The sequence below is a fragment of the Sebastes fasciatus genome, chromosome 12 (genome assembly GCF_043250625.1).
Source record: "Sebastes fasciatus isolate fSebFas1 chromosome 12, fSebFas1.pri, whole genome shotgun sequence".
NCBI classification, from domain to species: Eukaryota; Metazoa; Chordata; class Actinopteri; order Perciformes; family Sebastidae; genus Sebastes; species Sebastes fasciatus.
In genome coordinates, this window is record NC_133806.1 from 7,805,322 (window position 1) to 7,822,574 (window position 17,253).

The following is a 17,253-nucleotide window of genomic DNA, read 5'->3' on the forward strand; positions in this document are numbered from 1 at the left end:
CCCTCACCCCCTCCTCTCCACCTTCTTTCTCTTTCTTTCTTCCTCCCTCCATCCCTTAATCTCAGAGTATCAGCTGACGAGTGCAGATCTCACAGCGCTCCAGACGTTCACACCACCGGGGCTGGTGCCTGGCAACATGGCTGCCTGGCAACAGCAACCAGCAGTCTCCCAGCAACAACAGCAGCAGCAGCAGCAACAACAGCAACAGTCCCAGCAGCTGAGCTTGGCGTCGCTCAGTAACTTGGTGTAAGCTGCTTTTTCTTCATTCAACTCATAAATTAGATCAATTTCCTGACCTTTGACCTTTTCCCGTTAAACATCCGACCACTAGACTTTTTATCAGCGCCATGCAGGTCAGCTGATTCAGTACACCAGCTGGAACACGTAGACATAAAACACTTGAAGCACCTCTCCCATACGGAGCTGTAGCATCACCCCAGCTGTGGTTGATTCATCTTTGTGGTGACCTAGATACTCCCACCCCCCTCAGCTCCGACTCCCACTGGAGTCCCACTCTGATTTAGCTCCTGGTAGCGAGGCTAGGCTGCTAGCTGTGTTATCCGGCACACAGACACACAGGATTTGAAACTCTAAAAGCTGGACTGGCTCGCTACCTCAAAAGAAGAAGTTTTTACTGCAATGCTCTTCTTGTTTGGCCAACTGGTAAATGATGGCGAGGCTGTGATGTCAGTTTTAGAATAAAAGCCCAACAGGACGCAGGTAATCTTAGTGCGCTATCACAAGCCAACATTTAGTCCGTTTTAATCAAACTCTGGTGCGGTTTGTTTGGGCAGTTGTGAACGCAGTAATTGTACGCGGCACGGACCAAAACAACCCCTCTGAGACCGCTCGTGATAGGCCATTTCCAAGCAAACCAAAACACAGGCTGCCTGCGTGGGCATTTGTTGAGATGGACAAAGGTAAACAACGGGTTAAGGTGAAAGTCCACAAAAATAGTTACATGCGTCATTTGAGATAAACAGGAGGAGAAGGAATTCGTGCTCATAGCAGATCAGTGACGAGTCAAAGTGGAAAAAACAGCAACAGATCATAAGTCCACGATTCCCTGCATAGAAGTTCTCTAGACAAAATAGATGAACTTGCAAGTCAATCAATCAATTTATCAATTTCACTTAGATTTGGACTAGCCAAGCAGACTATGGCTTGTGAAAGCGCCCTTAAGGGTCCCACTAGTCCACCTGAGCACCTCCAAAGTGCACCTCCAGCTTTGTCAAATTCCCTATTATTAAAACAGAATGAGCCCCAACCCTACTTTTGATATAGTAGGTTTTTATTTTTCGCCCCATGCTACTGCGACTACGTCCCATCCACACAGGTGTTTTCAGTTCTTTTGGCTGGTTAGTCTCTTACTCATCAGGACTACAGGCCTTTCTCAATACAGAGTACGAGCTCGCGTTCACAGCAGATTGAACAATAAATAAACATTAGACAAACCAATTCAGCTTGAACAAATATTTTATCCTTACAAAACGTATTACATGTTATGTTTAAAATACCATGGAAACGGAGATAAGACTGTTCTCCTCAACATGACGATGGACGTTGACGTGGTCATCTCAGCAGCCACCCTGTTCTGGGAAAGAAGTGAGATAACCAGCATGTTGGCTCCCAAAGCATCCTAGATAAAATACTGTTAAGATTGAGAAGAACTGAAAACACTTGAGTGGCTGTGCAAGGCCATGAACGTTCAGTGTAGCCTGAGTTGATCCTAACAAGTTACTATAGTAAACATCTCTGAAGTGCTTGGAGTTCCTCCTCTAGTCTTGGCTCTTTGCTCCTCTGAAACATAATTTCAACTAAACTCGCTGAACCTTTATATTCCGGTTGTCTCGTTACACTGGAAACTGGAGGCACCTCAAGTCAAGTCTGTACAGTTTCTCTGAACATTCAGCCAATAACACACAGGAAACAGATGCAATAATGAAAACATTTCCTGAAAAAGGAAATGAGCTTTGAAGTAAGTAAAAAAAAAAAGAAAAAGCGCTGCAACCACAGCTGGAAAGATGGGTCATATGTCAGCCTTACTGCTTTTTATCAATGCAGCTTTTCTGTTGGTATAATGTCTTTATTTTATTTTATTTTATTTTATCCTATCAGTGTTTTTGTGATAATGTTACTTCACACCTTATCAATGAGGTGTTTACAATATTGTTCCTACTCTCTGTGAGCACATTACAGGTAGGTGGGAGCTGCCTTCAATAAAAAATCTCACATCTCCAAAAGTTTAAATGTTTCCAAATGATCTCCAAATCTAGCCGTGGCTGAGCGCCATCAGACACACGTGTGTCGTAGCAGTTTAGCCATTAATAGCGCTCAGTCTTTGTGTGACCAGTGTGGCTGTGCTAGGCTAACCTGTGGATGGGGGAGCGGCTTGTAACTGCCTCTTGTTTTGTCCTCCCTCCCCCCTTTTTCTCCACAGCATGTGGGGTGCAGAGAAACAGAATGCAGAGATGGTTAACTGCATCTCCAATTTTGCTGCTAACCTGAGGTGAATGACATGATAGCATCTAGTGCGACGCAGCTCTGCCATGCCTGTTATCTGTCAAGTTATTCTACTCCTCACAGGCTCATGCAGCTATGAGCTGAAATGAAATTACAGAATCGATGCAATTACACGACAGACATGACACCAAAAATCTTCTTTTCTTTCCATGTGTGTGTTGAACGTGATGCCTGTTGTTGCTTTGCTGTGTCTGTACTTCATCGCTCCTTCAGTTCCGTCAAAGCACCAGACTATCAGTCTACTAGTGTGCTTGTAAGAGTCTTCGTGCCACCTAAAGCTCAGATCTGAAGCGCTTTGGAAGTGTCATTCACAAAGAGGGAGACGCTGCAGTTTGACAGCAGCGGTGCCTCGCTAGCTTCTCCAATGAAAGGAGTCTCTGGGTGCTGCTTTCAGTACCAAACACTGGCCCAGCGCACAGCTGTGCGCCACTTACATGCTTACTGCATTAAAATTTTACTGTTCAGCCATTTAGCTGTCGCTGTCAGCTGACAGTCAGACATAGACTTCAATTCCTCAGACACAGTAGCACGACTAAAAAGAATAATTTAGACATAGCTTAGCTGTCAGAGCCAGTTATTTAGATAGATAAAGTTAAATGGATTCCAGTATGGAGTTTGATAACCAGTTAACACTCTTGGGTCTGCTCTAATTATGGCAATAGTTGGTAGCTATACACACTGAAATAAGCATTTAACATTTGTCAGCCCTCCTATTGCTGATAACCTTCTCTTTAGAACAATCTCAGCGACAAATATATCTTTACATAAAGTTAATTTAAGAGTCAGTGCAGCTGCTCAGAATCTCCATCACAAAAAAAAAGAAAATTAAATATAACAGAAACGTGTTAAAAAAGACACTTGAAATAATGCGAGCTGTCAGCAGTGAGAGTGTTATTTGTTTCTCCGTCTGACAAGCTGAAAATTGTCCATGAAAATATGATAATAGGTTGTTTGTTATTGTATACAGCAGCTGCGACTCCGGGGGGTTGAGCAGCTTTGAAAAAACAGTATAAAGTTAACACTCACCAGCAGCACATGTACACAGCAGAGCTCTTTATATCGCCTTGTAAATGTTAACAAATGGATGTCCAGATTGTATGAAATCGTTGAGCAAACAGATCCGGTAAACCGCTCGGAGAATCTGAAGAAGCAGCCAGCACTCACTTCTTTGCCTGAGGATTATTAGCCGAAACAACCCAACTACTGTTTCTCTACTGGGGGCAATAAAGAGCCGTTTTCATATAAGGTACTGAGGAAAACAAATCTTTAAACTTAAGACTCGCCATGGGCTTTGTGAACATGTGCAGCACTTTTGCTTTTTGCTATTCCATTGACCAAAAACGTAATCGAGAAAATAATCTGTTAATTAAAGGGACAGTTCACCAAAAAATCACAAATACATATTTTATCTGTTACCTGTAGTGCTATTTATCGGTCTAGATTGTTTTGGTGTGAGTTGTCAAGTGTTGAAGATATCGGCCATAGAGATGTCGCCTTCTTTCCAATGAAATGGAACGAGATGGTATTCTGCAAAATACATTATGTCTCTTTCCAGAAAAAATGACCCAGTTATTCAAGATAATCCACAGACCTTGGTGCATTTTCATGTAGGAACTATATTCTACCATATCACCGTGTAGAAGGAAGCGTGCATCTACTCATGGATAATATAAGAAAAAATATGTACGGTAGTCAACGGCGAGAGACAAATATTTTTTTCATACAATTTGAATTGTGCTATGAATTACACATGATGTTTGTCAATTTGAAACAGAATTTTGAAAATCAAAAAAGTCTCAGTTTGTCATAGTATCATTTAGTTCTGTGTGAAACCGCTCAGTGAACTACGTCTCTCGTCTCGCACAATATTCGTCACCAACACTAGCTAACTAGCTAACTTAGCTATGTTCCATGCACAAACGTTATCTTACCTGATGTGTTTTATCCAGCGACTCCAGGTCTTTTTATCAGCCGGGAAGCGAAAGAACGATCAGACCTGTTGCTGGTGTGAGTACATCCCAGAACGAAACACACAGGCATCGTAGCTTCAGAGAGAGACGTCACTTACGCAACTTTTGGGTGTGTCGTCTTTCTAATTGCGTATTTTCACAGTCTTATACTTCAATAGTTTTACAACAAACTTTCTTGACGTGCAAAATTATGTTTTTAAATCGACAAACATCATATATGTGATTCATGGCGTGATTAAAACTGGATCAAAAAAATACCTGTCTCTAGTCATTGACTATTGTTTTATTTTTTTTCCTCTCTATAAACTCTAAACACGAGCCTCTCATCCATGAGGAGATGCACGCTTCCTTCTACGCAGTGATACAGTAGAAAATAGTTGTTGCTCACAACAAGGTCTGTGGATTATCTTGAGTAACCGGGTCATAATTTCTGGCAGGAGATATTGCTGTTGAGTTTTTTAATGTATTTTTTTTGGCGCTTTGAGCACCACAAGCCAAGTGCCATCTACTTCCACTATATTACAGAAAAGGCAGACATCTCTACAGACGATATCTCCAACACTCTGCAACTCACACCAAAACAATCTACATTGATAAATAGCACTACATGTAATATGAATTGATTTTGGTGTGAACTGTCACTTATTCCAATGATGGAAAAACAGGTTAGTTGCAGCCGTAGTTATACGTATTATAAGATTGCATTCAGTGTATCTGCCGTGCCCTAAAATAGCCTTGGCATTCTTTAAGACATTGGGAACAACAATCCTGATTTTACTGAATAAGCAGGACTTTAATTTGATCCGCTCTCAGGTTTGACAGCAGAATGAACACCAGGCAGGTTTACTGTGCTGTGTGTGGGATCAGAACGACAGAATCTCTGTCACTGAAAACAAGCGAGCACCACAGAAATGTGGGAAGCTTTCCCAGCACACCAAACTGTTCTCTCGGCAGAACGGAAAAATCATGCCGTCCTAGGACAGCATGGGCAGACGTGGGCACTTCTGCAGCCCAGACTGCTCCGGCTTGTTTTTTGATTTCATCACAGCGCGGCCTCACAGCGAGCAAACAGGCTCTTCCAATCAAACACTGAATGGCGGTTTGGCTGTGAGCTTCGCCTTCGCTGTCGTCCCCACTTTAACTCACCACGGGCTCCACGAGGAAATGATTTCTGTCATCTCACCCTCTCCCATCCCCCTTTTTTAATCATTCCTCTTCCGCTACTTTCCGCTTATTTCCTGCTCTTTTGTCAGACTCGGCTTAATTTGGCGTACACCTGTTGACTCTCGTCTTTCCCCCTCACTCCCCAATCTAAATGTTAATGTCACGGCTGCCACCTAAACCACCTCCCCGCAGAGCCTCGCTTTCGGCTTGTTTGCCTGTTTATATAGAATTGCTCTCCGGATGCCATTTGTTGTTTGTTTCCTCGCTGAGTCGATGTGTTATCAGCAGACGGGGCCACCATTTGGGACACTTTAGCAGGAAATAAACAAACCAAGTTCTAGGGACGTTGTCTGCTACTGCATCATTGTTGTTTTGTCCATTTTGATGCATCCATGTACGTCTCTAGGAATCTATCTAGTGTGGAGCAAACAGAGTGGATAAAATGTTTAAATGGTGGCTGAAGTTTCTGCCTGTAGTGCTCTTCTCACCTTGTTCTCATTTTTCGCCCACAAAAACACATTTTGTCTGTCTCTCTCATCCCGTCTCTCCCCTCCCTTTCTCAGCTGTGGTTTAAGAGAGAAGAAAAAAAAAACACTTGCAGACAGTGCACACATTGCTAAATTGCTTACAGGACACGCTGTTTGTCGGCAGGGCACAATGCACACATGCTATCAGAGGCTGTTCAGTTAAACCTCCCCAGAGGAATCAGTGTTTTCCCAGACTACAGATTAGAAACCACGGTGTGAAAACCAGCTGCGGCTTCATTAGGCACAAGATAATAGTTTTATTTAGCACCAAACATATAGTCTGTATAGTCATTACAGTATAGGATGGTTACTTTGCCCCACATTAAAAAGCAAAATATCAGACTTTGCATGCAGCTGGGTATTAAAAATATCTACTTACCCGTATCAAGATGATTTCTGACATCAGATGGTCCCAACATGTTGGATTCTTACAAACAAATGATTACTGCATACCATATTCTCAAATAAAAGACGACAAGAAATAAAGGCTCAGAGGGGGAAAAAATGGGAAAAACTGGATTAGCAGTATATGTCCAATAATGGCTGTCATGGTATATATGGCAAATATTGCAAAGTATGCATAATTTTATCTTGAATTCCCCAGTCAAACAGGAGCAACGGTGTTTCTAACAGCCTGTTTGAGAATGTGCGTTATGTTCCTTTTAAAGTCTGCACTGAGGATACCCATTGGCCTGATCTCCATCTTAAGAAAAAGCCAATGATTTCAACTTTATTGGAGCTGACTGTAAGAATGCATTGCGTGTGGACGACTATCAAATTTGTGTCAGCACAGGCTTTAACACTTCCTGCCCTACCAGCTCTCTAACAACATGTCAGTGTGACTGAAGCAGCTGTCTTATTAATTCTTTTTTTGTTTTTTTTGTAGTGACCATGTCTGGGCTGACCATGACTGGCCTCCGTCCCACTGTTTCCCTGCTGTTGTAGCTTTTTTAAACTTGCTTGTCTCTTTTTCCACCACAGCTTGGCCTCTCAGTCCAACTTGCTCTTTGGCAGGGAGGACGGCCTCTGCTGGTACTGTACTCTCTACACTTCAGCCACACAGCTACAGCACGCTGCTTTCCCAAAATATCTGCTGCACAGAGGAACCTCAGCACAGTTTCAAAAAAGTTGAACTGCAAAGTTTGCTACTGAAATCAAGAGATGTTCACTATGTAAACAGATTAAAGCAGGATGAATCATGAATGATTCTTATAGGGGCAATCAGACAGAAGCAATTAGTAGTAGTATACAACAAATCAAAATTTGATTAGGAGTAAATTAAAAGATGGAACATAACTAAATAAGTTGTTGAGAACTTTATGACTGAAAGTACAAATGTATCACAGCATTAAAGGGACAGTGTGGAGGATTTGGCAGCACCTAGTGGTGTGTTTGCAGATTGCAACCAACTGAATACCCCTCTGCTCACTCCTCCCTTTTTTCTTTATACTATGAAAGTTTTCCTAAAATTAGTTTTTAAAAATTGCAATATATTGCTTTGCTTAGAGTATTGCAATATATTGAAATGTAACTCCTGTATTATGATACGTATCGTATCGCCAGATTCTTGCCAATACACCGCCTTAACGAAAACACAACAATTCTTAGTTTCAGATCATTATACACTGATAAAATCATAGTTATGAATAGTATATTCCATTTCTGCTAATAAATCCCTGGAAATGTTACACACTGACACTTTAAGCAAATATGCTAAATGATGTTGTATTTGAGAAAATCTGGATGTTTTAGCGAGGAACAAAAGGGGAAAAAAGCACAATTAAAAGTACTCCAGCCATTTAGTATAACAGTTCCATAAAGTTGGGGGACTTTTAATGATAAAGGATTGTCAAAGTCGAAGGAGAAGAGGCTGAGATATCTTAACTTTTAGTCCCTCATGATGCAACCATGGCATCTTTTCATTAGACCCTCTCCGCCTGGTAAATATTTCTTTAACTTTATACCCCAGTTTGTAATTTTTGGCTTTCTGTTATACATACAGCAGTTTTCACAGGCTGAAGTACTAACCACAAGTAGAATTAATGTAGTGTCCCTTTTAATATGCAAAGATACAACTAATTCCAGTCTTAACTGCAAACAGCACCGACTGTCATTTGTCAAACTCAGTAAGAAAACTGTTAATTATGTACTGCACACTGGAAATGACTACTTCAGTAAATCTGTCTGATTTGAATTTAATTGAAGAGTTATTGAGCAGCTTGTTGGTCCTCAGAGAAGCAGAGCATTTTGGGAAACGCGGCTGTATCTCATCACACTGCACTGTAACCAAGTGTCTGCTTCTGGCTGTGCTCGTTGTGTTGTTAGCGCTCGGGGGTAGCCTGCCGCTCTCGCCTTCATCACTGTCACCGGCCCGCTGACTCTGCCGTTTTCTCGCCATAGCAACGGCGCCCCCGTGGCACCGCCATCCATCTACCTGCGCCGGCCTGAGCCTAGACGCGCAGGTTTGATGAAGTGGGCACGGCGAGAGACGGAGTGAGCCTCTCTGCCGCCGAGGGATTTGTGTGTGTGTGTGTGTGAAAGTACAGGAGGGAAGGAGCATTTGTATGTAAGACAGCAAGAGTGCATGAGTTTAAGTGCGTGTGTGTCAGAATTGGAGCAAGACAGCGAGCACATTTGAGTGCCGCAGACCCAGATCGCCTGGAGGAGTGCTATCTTAAATTCCCCTCTCAGTCTGCCAGTAATTGAGGGAATATTAGAGATACAGTGCTGCAGATGGCTCATGATATGACATATTAGAACACACCCGAGGGGCGAAACGCAGTAATTGGGAGCTTCAAATGCAGATCGACCGTGTCAAGCTGGGGGAGAGAGAGAGAGAAAACGAGCACGATCCGAAAAATCCTGTCGACACCGTCAAAGGAGCGAGCCACAGTGCAGCGTCAACAGCCGGTGTCAGCCGCGGTGACAGGTTCGACTCAGCCTCCAGCCAGCAGAGCAGGAGGAGGAGGAGGTGAAGGCTGGGTGTGAGGGTGGAGGGGCTGATCAAAGAGTCGTGGCAGGTAGAAGCACCGACGCTGATGCAAACGTAAGCCTTTTGGCACATGACTTTGTCCCGAGCATCTTTAGGAACTTGCACAGAAATCATGTTAAAAGCGGCTTAATGAAATGCCGGAGTGTGTTCTCCCTCAGACCATGATCATATTATCAAAACTTACATGAACATATTACGGACGCCAGTGTAACAATATTCAGTGAGATGTTAGCAGCAGACTTTGGTGATTTGAACTTTTTCATTAAAAGTAGCCCGTCGGTCCACCTCAGTCTAGAAACTGTTGGTGTCTGATTAAGTCCATGTCAGACAGGCAACAGCACTCCATAGAAAAAAAGATGCCCACTCATTAATTTCAATGAGGTCACTGTGCTGACTCACTGGTGGTCCTGATGCAGAGGACTTATCCTGCAAAAAAGTTGTACATCCCTCAACTTTTTACTCATTCTTGGTAGAACGTGAACAGCATATTCTACTCTGCGATCCTGGAGATAGAGGATAAGATGTTTTGTTGTTGTTGTTGTGATAACCTTCCTTAAAATTAATGGATGTGTTACTCAAACCACCATTCCTCATAGTCTCAGCGGTATCTGAAGTCCCCATGACCACTCCAACGCAGGTCGTTACTGTGTTCTTTAGGAGCAGTGCTGTTTTTGGTCAGAACGCTGCCAATGGGTTGATCATGGACCCTCTCAGAACAGTCTGATGATGCTAGTGGTGATGATGGGTTGAGCAATAGTCAGTCTGAAAGACAGAATGACAGAATGACAAACACATGTAACCAGCATTCAACAATTGATTCCTGGAACGCAGGCAACAGCCTTTTGAAGGAGTGGTTTTATTATCAAATCCACATTGAGCTCCTCATCTTTGAGAAGAAAGCAGAAAAATCACTAACTCTCATGTGTTCATTTTTGTAATCAAGTTAGCTAGCTATTATTAATTAGATAATATCTGAAGCCATCGGTTTTCCGGCGTAGCCAGCGTGCACTGCTCACTATTTACAGTCCGATTAGCAACTTGAGACGCGAGACAGAAGTTAGAGTTGAGAGAGGACGTTTACGACCAGATCGTTTCACAAGTAGTCACTTTACAAGCTAATTTTAAACCAATAAAAAGCTAAATCATCGTCAGACGACAGCCGGTGGGTTCCCAGATTGCACTTCGGCCAATGCGTTCCGCCTCTTTTGCTCTCCACACAGACTATGTGGATGTATTTGGTCAATAGAGCGACAAAGTCCCTCCCCTACCGGTGTCCCCCGTGGGACCTTATTTCTGAAAAAATATGTATAGTAGTAAACGACAAAAGACAAATGCTTTTTTGATCTGGTTTGAATATATATGATGTTTGTCAATTTAGAAGATAATTCAAACGGGGTCAAAAAATATTCATCTCTCGCAGTTACTGTTCATATTTTTTCCATAGTGGTCCACCGGAAGCGACGGGACTTCGCCTCTATATACAACTCAGACAATACAGAATCTGTTTATAGAGATTGGTACTTAGACAGCTTCAAGTTTTTGTCAAGTGATATAGTTTTTCTCTTTGACCTCTAAATGGATCCGTTAAAAGCAGCAGAATTGGGGGTTTCTTTGCCTTAAACTCTGAGATTTGGTCTTCTTCCAGTAGAGCTGTTTTTTACTAGGAGACATAACACAAACCAAATATTGGAAAGAACCCCAAAATGCAAAGGGATATTATAGGTAGAAGGAGCAGACAGATGTTGATATCTGACAGCCAGCAGTTTGTCAAGTTGCCAAACAGAACAGAAATGTACTCTGGACTCACATTCAACTGTTTCTACATGTGTTTTGGTATAAAAACATCTCTCCTGGCAGGTTGAAAGTTACCAATGCAACCTACCTGTGATCTCGTATGACTTGTTTTACAAGCTCCGATTTGCTTGGTTCAAACCAAATCCGAAATGCGAGGATGTTTTGGGCTGCATGGCTTATGGACTGTGCTTTCATGTGGCCTCAAATGTAGTCCTATTTGTTTCGTGTGTCCTTGTTCTCTATGTGCTGAAGTCCACCCAAGCCTACATGTGCCTGGTTTATACGTACGATTGCTGCAGAGTGTCCTGGGTCTTTGTCTTTGAAAGAAGCTGCCTTATCCTGGTAAAAGTCCAGTTTATGTTTATCTGAATATGGTGATGCATTCATTTTGACGGCGACCATTCCTTGAATTTCTTTTTGTTTTTTGCAATATTGGCTTAATTGTGTTTCATCCCAGCAAACTGTTGTGCTGCTCTCATGTTCAAGGATGATCCAGGTCTATAATGATGTTCTCGATACCGTCAGTCATCTCACTCGTTTTGTTCTTTCTGTTCTCTTCTTTCTTTCTCTCTTTCTCCGTCCCTCCAGGCCGGTGGGTCACATACCTCAGGGCGCCGCACTGACAGTCAACACAAACCCCAACATCAACATCAAGTCTGAACCCGTCTCACCGAACCGCGACCGCAGCACTCCCAGCTCCACTTGCGGCGCCATGGGAGGCGGATTAGGCCAGATTCAGGTCCAGGGACAAGGCCTGGTGTCGGTCGCCTACCCCGGTACCCTGCGCCTGGAAGTGGGAGGTCAAGGTCGCTCGCCAGTCGACAGCCTCAGCAGCAACGGCAGCTCGTATGATGGCAGCGACCGGGACGACGGCACCCAGGGGCGAGGCGGGGTTCCGGACTTCCTCCACCAGGCCGGCGCCGGGGGCCAACAGCCCACCATGGTCCTCCTGCGGCCCTCGTCGGCCGAGCCCCAGGAGCAGGACGGGACCAACGTCAAGAGGATGAGACTGGAATCCTGGGTCACATGAAGAGGTGACCGGAGAGGGATGGATGGACGGACGGACAGATGGAGGATGGAGGATGGAGATGTGTACTTGTGGCTTGTGTACATGCCCCCACCAGCCCTGATGCCCCCGCTCTCCTTCTTTGTGCACACACACACACACATATATATAGATATATATATATACCCGCCATCGACCCAGTAACCCACTGTCAACACAGGAAACGCTGACCTCACACACATACAGACACGAGCATGCTAACACACCGTCACGTGTGGACACTGACACACACTTTTATGGCAATGTGCATACACATTTGAACTCTAATGTACTTTCACACACACACACACAAACCCAAAGGGGTTGAGCCACCAAACCAGGGATTATTTGTCGAAACAATTCATCCAGCTGTATTTGAATAGAAGTGAATGAGTATGTTTTTAATCAGGCCGTAATGGCTAGTAAAACCCTAAATTTGACCACTTGGACTATTTCACCCGACATGTTGACAGCCGCTGGCAGAGCAGACACCTTGGTTTCCCAGCATGCCCTGCATTTGGTTAGCGGCAGGTGGCGTTCTCCCACCCTCTCATGTCCTTACTGTCTCCTGCATTGAGTCAGTGCCGCCAAGTGAGTCCACATCTTTGTACACATCGGGCCGACCACGGTTGCGTTGCTATCGCTCTAGATTCTCGGGCCCCTTTTTTGCTCTTTTTAAAGCGTGGAGTTTTGTCCTTCTGTCTTGACTGTTGATCTTTAGAGTTTGGATTCGTCTCAGTTTTGAATATGAGGACACTAAAAGAAAAACTCGCCTCCCTCCCCAGCCGGGCCGGTGGCCACATCGTCAACGGGCCGGCGCTTTGGCCCCTGTACGAGACTGACGACCCCCCCGGGTCTTTTATTTAATCCGAACCATGCAGACTAGCTGTAAAACCAGGAGCGTGATTTGTTGCCGAGGTAAAAGACTGCTTTTCTTTGAATCAGGGACGAGCTGCAACAGCTCAACGACACATGACGCAGATTCTCCTAGTTTCGCCCACATCTTGTCAACTATATGCTGAGAAAGGTGTGTGTGTGTATGTGTGTGTTTGGTGTGTGTGCGTGTGCGTGTGTGTGTATACGGTTTGTTACCTCAACTGGTCGTTTTTTAACAAAGTGATTCGGGCAAATGTTCATTCTCAATTTCATCCACCTGCAATGCACACAGCTGAAATTATTTTTGTGAAGCGACTCGTGTTTTGAATAGATAGCTGATGTTCAAATGGGAGATTGGCGAGGTACCGTGTATATAAGCAATCTGTAACCTTTGTGGCTTTTGTGTGACAGGGATATGGTGTTTTGAAGGTTTTAAAAAAAAAAAAATAGATGATATACAAGTATATATTTAACCAGCTTCAGGCGGTAGCAAGGGCAGCTCTGCATCTGGGGCCGGAGACTACACTAGACGACAGGGATTGTATATATAAACTATATATTCGGCAGGATATCCCTTAACGGAACAAGAAAAAAAAGCAAACACGTTGATTCTCAGTCTCTTTTTTATTATTATTTATGCGTGTATATAAAGTGTAATATGTGGACGAGCCAAGAGAGGGAGCTGTAGAGGCAGAAAGGGAAGACGTAGCCGTGGTGACTCTCGGACTGTTTTGAGTGAGCAATGGTTAGGACTCTGTCACTGATGGAGCGCACTTTACCTTAACCCCTTAACACACACACCTGACCCATGGACACACACACATACTAGGGTTAGACTGATATACCTGGCTGTTAAAAATCAGATAATCAGCAGATACAAATCAATGTTTGCACTTTTTATTTAATCTTCCAGATTTATTTATTTATTATTGTACATCAACCAATCAGAGTTCCCTTTACAACTGTGGGTTGGACCACCTTAAATTCTTGCTTGTTTGAAATAAATTTAATTTATCAATTAAATTAGACATTAAAGCATAATAAAATTTGATTGTAAGACAAACTATTACAACTGTTACAACAATTTAAAGAGAAAAGAACAATTTAAAAGAAATTTACATTTATTTAAAACTTAATTAAATTATTTTTAGATTAAATAAAATACCAAAAAGTACAAATTAAAATACTTCTGAAAAGGTATTTTTTTAATATAATTCTTTTATTTTTATTTTTAAATAATTAATGGTGGAAATAATTTGCACATTTAATGATCATTTTAGTCCGTTTGTTTTTACTAATAGTTTATAAGCACCAATTGTATACTTAATAAATCATTCATGATAGTTTTTTAAGTAATTAATTTACCACTGAAGAATATCCAAAATTTGGTAGTTTCATCCTTTAGAGGCAACATCAGCTGTACAGTGTGAGTTACACTTTAATAATTATTCGAGTGTCCTTGATGATCTAAATTCTTCCCAAAAAGGTATTCACCCTTTTTAAATTGTTGCTGGTATAATCACTACTTATTTTTAAGTTATAATATCAAATAATATAAATATTTATAATATAAAATTATTTTTTGGGCATATCCTAGTATTGAGTATTTGCAGCATCGGCAGTCTTTTCTGTCACAAACATATCAGTCAAACTCTAGAGCAAACACACAGATCGTATATGATTAAGTGAGCCACGGATGTCCCCTCTTTATGTTCGACCTTGTTAAAAAGCCATGTATCTATATTTAACCTTCGCCTGTCACTGGTTGGCTGTAGTTTTATATTTCCGAGAGGTAAAAACGACTATGAAGGTAAAAGAAATGTGAAGGATGTCATTTTTTGTACTAAGTGGCAAAGGGTGGTTTAGGGTTTATGTTAAAAACATAGTGGTCAAGAGTGCAAATTCATGTTTTTTGTTTTTTTTCCTAAAAGCACTCTCAGCCTCCATCCATTTGCTCGTTAAAAGCTTTGGAGTTCGGGTATCGTTTGCCGCTAAGCCGGAGGTTTCAGAACGAGTCTTGATCTTTTAATGACTACCTCCTGAATCCAACGCAGACTTGTCGACTTTGAGGTTTTACCACATCCAGCCACCACATCCTCGTCATGGGCAGGCCCTCTTCACCTCCCTCTCACCCTGTCACCCACTCTCTCAGTTTGTTTTTTAATCTCACACACACACACACACTTTTCATCACACTACTTTTCTGTTTACTCCGTCCAGACAGCGGGTGTCAGCGCTGAAATGACGACAATGACCCCACCCCAACTCCCAGCTTCATCACGCACTACTCCCATCATCCTCTCCTCTCTTCATCTTTCTCTCCGCCTGTCACTCACTCACACATACTCATCCACTCTGTGACAAGTCTGAGTGTCAATATTGCTTTTCTGAGCGTGTGGCAGAGTGAACATAAATCCCCCCCTGAGTGTAAACACTTTGACTGTTAAGACTGTTGTACCCTGAGCTTCGAACAAAAAAAAAACTCGACCCCGCGTACAAGGCGGCGAGCCATTTGTCGAAAAAAATTAACAACATGGCATCCTTTGCGACGGGACTCGTGGGAGTTTTGTTTGTCAGTGGTGGAGCTCGTGTGAAGCCCTGGCACGTTCTTTAGAGCAACACTAGGGGTCGCTGTAATCACAAAAACAGAAAGACAATCGTGCTGAGAAATAGTTTTAAGAACCTGCATCCCTCCCCCCGAAAAAAAAGTGATACTTGCTCCTGTATAATGATGTTTAGAAGTCTCACTCACTTTCCAGTGTTAAGTTGTGCTGGTGACAGTCTGTTTTTAATTGTTCTCTGAGAATTGATATTATTATTATTATCATCATAACCACAGCTCTCACTGATGGTAGCTGTCATGGTGGTATAGAAATCTGCGTTTTTCTTTTTTGTGTAGGTTAGGCATCTTGTTTTATTTGGAATTTTATTTTATTATATAAAAATATTCTATAAATATATTTTTTGTTTTCTCTTTTTTGGTTTTTCTTTTTCTTTTCTTCAAAAAGGGTGTTACTAATGTTGCACGATTTTTATGACATGAAACAAACAAACACAAGCGTAGTGATATTAGCACACGTGTGGCTGTGGACGGAGGCGCCGCGACAAAAAAAACGCTTCGATGCTGCAACTTTTGAGTCCAATGTACAAACGTCTCAGTCCACACATGCTAACATGGGGAGGGGGGGGGGGGGGGGGCAGCGTGACACGTCTAACTTATTTCTGACCAGACACAATGATGTCAATGCATGGGCGAAGAGTGAATCATGTTATAGGAAATAAAATGTAATATCGACACAAATATACATCACACAGAAATACATTTAAGAAAAAAAAAATGAAATTGAAGAAAAAAGTTTAAAATAAATTATAGCTAATATATTGTGTTCGGCTAGTCTGCTTTTTTGTTGTAAAGATACTTTTTTTGTTGTTTTTGGAGAATGATATACAATTTGTGTATATTTTCATAAATAAAGTATGCACTGATATGTTATTACAAATTCTATACTGCTTTTACAAAAAAAAGTGTTTGTTATTGTACCAAAGTATCCATTGGTCCCCTCTTACCCGCCTCCCCTTTTTGCGTATGTTTTACCGTATTTTATATATTAAATAGACAAGTTGACCTACAGAAAAGTTTGACTGTGTCTTTTTTTTTTGCCCTGCTGTTTGATGTGACAGCATTATCATGTTGTCACCACTAGATGGCAGTCTAATGTTTGGTAATGCTGGTTTTGTATTGCAGGAGACAAGCTGCATGGGGTGATGCAGTGGAAGCTGCTAAAGAGTCAAGAAGCTCATATTTCCTAAAATGTCGACTTGTAAGTCTTTAAGGCTTTTTTTTAAATATTTTACCTGCATTTAAAATGTGAAATCACTGGAGAGATCCATTCATGATATATTTCTAAACTTTAACTGTATACTGATTTTTTTTTTATGCATTCTGTGGTGCTGCAGTTCAGAAAAATGCCATAACAGGAAATTTTGCTTTTAGAAAAATTGTTTAAAAGCTACACTTACATTTACGAGACATAGGGGGGAATAGCAGAGGGGTATTTTATTTTGAAAATTTTTGATATATGGAATATTTTCCATTGTCCTATCACCATGGCAAAGCAGCCCAACGCTTAAAGCTGCAGTGCGTAGAAATGGAGCAAATATGATTTTAAAAAGTTTTTATAAAACGTTCGCATGAGACAGGTAATCTGAATAAAAAAAGAATGTGCCTCTGTGTCCTCCGGTGCTCTTAATGGCATCTGCAAGATTTCACAGACCGGAAGAAAACAACCAATCAGAGCCGAGCTGGAGTCTGCCGTCTATTAGCCGGCTGTCAATCACTCGCAAACTCTGATCAAACGGTCA

At 42.1% G+C, this 17,253-nt stretch overlaps 1 protein-coding gene across 16 annotated transcripts in view; it reads left to right on the plus strand.

Moving 5' to 3' along the window:
- The window catches only part of mef2d (myocyte enhancer factor 2d), a 116,214-nt gene extending 99,687 nt beyond the window's left edge, over positions 1-16,527 (plus strand). For 7 of the 16 annotated variants that reach the window (XM_074652935.1, XM_074652932.1, XM_074652936.1 and 4 more), the window contains 4 exons: positions 66-246; positions 2,441-2,509; positions 7,166-7,216; positions 11,559-16,527. In XM_074652935.1, the coding sequence (XP_074509036.1) occupies positions 66-246; positions 2,441-2,509; positions 7,166-7,216; positions 11,559-12,000 (743 nt within the window). In that variant the 3' untranslated portion in view covers positions 12,001-16,527. The remainder of the gene's footprint in view (positions 1-65; positions 247-2,440; positions 2,510-7,165; positions 7,217-11,558) is intronic. The other 9 variants (XM_074652943.1, XM_074652946.1, XM_074652945.1 and 6 more) reach the window with 3 other exon arrangements.
- The last annotated feature ends 726 nt before the right edge of the window (positions 16,528-17,253 follow it).